At 44.2% G+C, this 5,414-nt stretch overlaps 1 protein-coding gene across 1 annotated transcript in view; it reads right to left on the reverse strand.

Annotated features, from left to right (window-relative positions):
- The window catches only part of NOS1 (nitric oxide synthase 1 (neuronal)), a 150,240-nt gene that overhangs the window by 75,434 nt on the left and 69,392 nt on the right, over positions 1-5,414 (reverse strand). Inside the window, 4 exon segments of the mRNA XM_011928709.1 lie at positions 1-85; positions 861-1,023; positions 2,837-2,982; positions 5,039-5,167. Of these exon segments, the coding sequence (XP_011784099.1) occupies positions 1-85; positions 861-1,023; positions 2,837-2,982; positions 5,039-5,167 (523 nt within the window).

The raw sequence follows: 5,414 nt of genomic DNA on the forward strand, positions 1-5,414 counted from the left end.
TCCCTTTGTTGGTGGCATACTTGACGTGGTTGCAGATGTAGTTGAACATCCCGTGGGCTGTGGTGCAGTCGCGAGCATCGAATACCTGGAAGAGGCGCAGGGCGGAACTGATTGCCTCTTCTTTCCCTCTCTAGCTCCCCAGCGCAATCTTCCCATTTTAGGAGAACCCAGATCCCACTCCAGTTGCTGCTCCATTGGTGAAGTGGGCACCTTATTACTGAGTCCCAGGCTGCATTTTATATTTTCTCTTTTCTATCCTAATAACCAAGGCCAATTTGAGCAGAAAAAAAAATCCCCTAAAAGTAGGCATGGCATGTAAGTGAATGTGGGAAAGGAATACTAAATGAAGGGGAGTTTAAATGGGCTGGTTACATTTCCTGTTAGGTTACTAGGGATTAGGGATTAAAAAAAAAAAAAAAAAACTGAACAAAAATCAAACAAAACCCCCCTGATCTTGATAACAAATCTACTTCCAACTTTAAACTATTTCCTAAAATAAAATCATAACCAAGGGACACAGAAATGAATGCCTTCAGGGAGTAGGCAGATAAATAAGCTGAGTAGGTGCAAGACAAAAGGGAGTGGTGAGGTCTGCGGTCAACTGAAAAGTATAAGCCCTCCCTTCCAAGAGATATGCAAGTTCATTTTTGCAAAAGCACTGCGTTGGCTAAGTAAGACATGATTATCATCTAGAGCTGGCTGTGATCTTAGAATGTGGGACCCTATGACCACCATCTGATAGGTCACCATGGCCACCAGGTACCCTTGACAGAAGCTTATCCTTTTTAAAGCTCCATCCACTCCCCTTCCCCTCTTCCCTCATTTACGGGCTCTTCAAGGTATCTGACTTCACCACCTACCTGCAGCTTGGACCACTGGATCCTGCCCACACAGCGTGAGGCATTCCGCCAGGCATGCTTGGCCCCGTAGATGAGCTCTGTGTCCTTGAGTTGGTAGGTGCTAGTGGTTTCGATCTCTTTGTTCACCTCTTCCAGCCTTTCCATGTGGGCTTTGGAGCCAAATCTGAATGAAGAGGAAGGGACATGGGAACATCACCCCGTCTTCTGAATTAGAAGTTGGTGGAAGGGGAGAGCTATTCCAAGAGGCTGGAAGCTACAAAAAATTCCAGGTTGACTTCTGGATGCAACAGTTTGATTTCTGGATGCAAGATAAAGCAGACACTGCAAACTCAAATGCCCACAAAGGCTGAACATTGTACATACAAGTCAACCAGCTGGGTGGGAACTGTGGCAAACAGGTGAGCCAGGCCTTGTCCAAAGAGGGCAGCCATGACTCCACTCCTGCCACTTGTCACCTGACAGGAGCGGGGGCCCATGACTGCCAAATCTTTCCAGAGACACTGGAAATCTGACTTTTAAAGGGAACTCTTCTGATTTTTAAATGTTGGCAATGAATTCAATTTTAGAAAGTTAAAAAAAATTTCTACGAAAAATTTTTGGTTTACAGAAAGGTATACAGGATAATATAATAAACCCCCATGTCCCAAGCCTAAAAAATAATATAATAGTTTCTTGGGGAAGGCTTCCCCATGGTAGACAATTCTCTCCCCAGAAGTGACTGCTACATTGAACCTGGCATTTACCATTCTCACACACTTGTTTATATCTTTGCCACATGTGTGTCTATCCTTCAACCATGTACAATGTCATTCTGCATGTTTAAAGCATTTGTGTAGGCTGGGTATGGTGGCTCACATAATCCCAGCACTTTGGGAGGCCGAGGAGGGTGGAACACTTGAGGCTAGGAATTCGAGACCAGCCTGGCCAACGTGGCAAAACTCTGTCTCTACAAAAAATACAAAAATTAGCTGGGTGTGGTGGCGCATGCCTGTAATCCCAGCTACTCAGGATGCTGAGGCAGAGAATTGCTTGAGTCTGGGAGGCAGAGGTTGCAGTGAGCCAAGATCATGCCATTGCACTCCAGCCTGGGTGAAAGAGCAAGACTCTGTCTCAAAAAAATAAATCAATAAAAAAATTCATATAAATGGTGCTGTACTAGATGTATCCTTTTACAATTTATCCTTTCTTTTGCTCAAAGTTAGCTATGAACTGCAGTTCCATTAACATGCAGAGCACTAATCCCTTTGATTTTTACGGTTGTATAGTATCCCATCACTGGAATATACCACAACTTACCCATTCTCCTGTTGATGGCATTTATGTGGTTTCTTTTTCTTTTCTTTTTTTTTTTTTTTTTTTTGATGGAGTTTCACTCTATTCACCCAGGCTGGAGTGCAGTGGTGTGATCTTGGCTCACTGCAACCTCCATCTCCTGGGTTCAAGTGGTTCTCATGCCTCAGCCTTCCAAGTAGCTAGGATTATAAGCATGCACCACCATGCCCTGCTAATTTTCGGATTTTTAGTAGAGGTAAGGTTTCACCAAGTTGGCCAGGCTGGTCTTGAATTCTTGGGCTCAAGCAATCTGCTGCCTTGGTCTCCCAAAGCGCTGGGATTACAGGCACGAGCCACTGTGCCTGGTCTCTTGTTGGATCTCTAATTTTAATTTTTTCCTGCTACAAACAATGTTTCAGTGAACATTCTTACTGATGGTTTCTTGTGAACAGGTGTGAGAATTTCTCTAGGGTATGTATCTAGGCATGGAATTGCTTGAAATTTTTCAAATTATAAGCAACCCTTTGCAGGTGAAACAAAAGCATTTCTGGGGAACAGATGTGACCTGTGGGTAGCCAGTTTTAAGCCTCTGTGTATGGCAGAGGCCTTGTGCTTTGGCCTTGGTTTGCAAAGTTGGGGCTGACATCTTTGTCTCCAGCATTCGATAACTTACCTTGGGCTCCCCAGAATTGACATACACTTGCCTTTTAATTGAAGAATAGTATTGATCAATAAACTCTTTGGCGAGAGGGAAGAGCTGTTCTTTTGTGCGGACATCTTCAGGCCTCCGTATATGCTGAGAAGGAAGCATGATGGAGCCCATGCAGATGTACTCAGTGCATCCTGTTTCCTGGAAGATCAAGAGATTTGGGCTATTACTTGGTTTTACCCAAGAGTGGCAGATGTTAGGCTGTGGGCTTGGATCTCATATTCATGGTAGAATTTATCTGGCCCTTAATTCCCAGAGGTAATTTCTCAAGTACCAGCTTCAAATCCTTGCTGAATATGGTCATAGCCATGTTAAGGAACACTAAGTAGCATTTTCAGGTTCCTAAAGTATTTGCTCTACTCATCTTGGGAACAGAAGCTTTTTGACTGGGAATCAGAATCACTGGTACTAAAATCTGAAATATTTTTAGATTTTGCATGATGATCAAAGAGGAACTAATACAGCGGCTACAGTAACTCATTTTAATGCATCTATGATAGATTGATTGCAAAATAGGGCCCTAATTTTTCCCCTCCCTGTATTCACTTCCTTTGTGATGTGGCTTTACAGCAATTCTCCATGAAGAAGTGGAGCCTATCCCTTAACCCCTTGACTCTGGGCTGGTTTTGACCCTTAGGATGTAGCAGAAATGACCCCGTGACAATTCTGAGTCTAGGCCTCAAGAGTTCTTGCATGTTTCTGCTCATTCTCTTAGAATCCTACAACTACATGTGAACAAGCCCAAGCCAGCTTGCTGGAAGAGGAGAGACCACATGCAACAGGGCTGAGTTATCTCAGTCAGGACCGTCCTAGACCACCCTGACCTTAGTTGACCCCTCAGACATACCTACAGATGCATGAGAAAGCCTCACCAAAATCAACAGAGTCTGGACCAGATCACTAAACCACCCAGCCAATCCATAGACTTTTGAAAAATTATACATAGTTTTAATAGTTGTTTTCACCCAATAAGTTTCAGGGCAATTTGTTACATTGTAATAGCTTGCAGATACCATTCCTCCAAGAGGCCCAGGTTCAATAAAAATTTAAAACAATATAGCAGTTTGTTGACTATTAAAAAGATGAAATAAAAATATTGAGGACACACTGTGAAATCAAGGAAGGGTATGTTCAATACTCCACCAGTGGTCAGACTATGAGAGACAGAGAGGGTATTCACAAGCAGCAACTCTCCTTAGATTCTTTTGCATACTGGGTTCATGAATAAAAAGCATTTACGTAAGAGAGTAAGAATTCACCAGTGGTTCTCAAACAGGGATGAATTTCTTGCCCGGGGGATGTTAGGTAATGTCTTGGAGACTGTAAGAGTTGAAGAGGGAAGAAAGAAACATGAAAAGTGGCTTAACAATCAGAGACAGGTTTATTTTAAGGAATAAACCTGAGAGGGGCTTCTGGCTGAGTTAGGTTAGGAGCACTCTTTTTTTTTTTCTTTAAGTTCCAGGATACATCGCAGGTTTGTTACATAGGTATACATGTGCATGGTCGGCACCTAACAACCCATCATCTAGGTTTTAAGCCCCGCATACATTAGGTGTTTGTCTTAATGAGGAGTACTCTTTTCTACAGACTAAGAGTATTTAAGGGTTTAGGGTGATAGAGTTTATCACAGTCTTGAAATGTTTCTGTGTCTCTTTGTCTTGCTTATCTGGGAGGGAGAATTTTTGTGTCTGTTCCCATACATTTTCCTGCAGCTGCAGGCATATTCCCCAAGTCTGCTTTTAGCTTCCCTATCTTAGTGCATCTAAAAGAAAAGGAATATGCTATTAAGGCCCACTGTTTTACTGGAGCCTATTAAACGAGTGTGAAGTTTGGTGGTTACCCAAGAGACTTTTCCCCCTCCCTCTGTGCCTGAGCTGTGTTATCTGTGTTTTACTGTCTGCCTTTTCTGGCTGCTTGTTGTTAGAAGGGAGGTGATTTCCTTGAAATGCATGAGGTTAGAAAGGGAACTGGAACTTAAAATGGCAGTGTTTGTCCAAGGGGGCGGTGCTTCTGCTGTCAGAGACATTTTTGGTTGTCACAACCTGGAAGGAGGCGTACTGACATCTGGGGGTGTGGGTCAGGGGTGGTGCTCAACACCCTACAACAGAGGGCAACCCCCACAACAAAACTTATCCGACTGCAAATGTGGACAGTGATGCAGCTGCACCCCTCGTCTATACCCTGCTGGGGTACTCACCAATGTGCTGTTAAGGTGGAGGGTGTCAGTGAGAACCACGTCAGTCTCCCAGTTCTTGACTTTGAGGAAGCGTGGACACTTGGAGGGGCTGCCATTCTTTGTGGGGGACTGTTTTCCTGAGGCAGGGGGCTGGAGGAGAGAATGAAGGTGGAAGATGAGGCAGGGCCTTGAGTGGACCGTGACATTGTCTCCACGGAGGCTGGGAGAGCCATTGTTCTTCCTGGGATCTGCCTTGAGTCACCAACTGTCTACATCCAGAGTAAGATCCAGCCCTCCCTGGTTGACATGTACAAGGTTTCTGGGAACCTGATTTCCCCACTTACATGGAAAGAAACACCATGGAAGAGCCTCTTGGGTTCTGCTCTGGGGAGAGGGA

The sequence above is a fragment of the Colobus angolensis genome, unplaced genomic scaffold (assembly GCF_000951035.1).
Source record: "Colobus angolensis palliatus isolate OR3802 unplaced genomic scaffold, Cang.pa_1.0 Scaffold79, whole genome shotgun sequence".
In the NCBI taxonomy this organism is placed as follows: Eukaryota; Metazoa; Chordata; class Mammalia; order Primates; family Cercopithecidae; genus Colobus; species Colobus angolensis.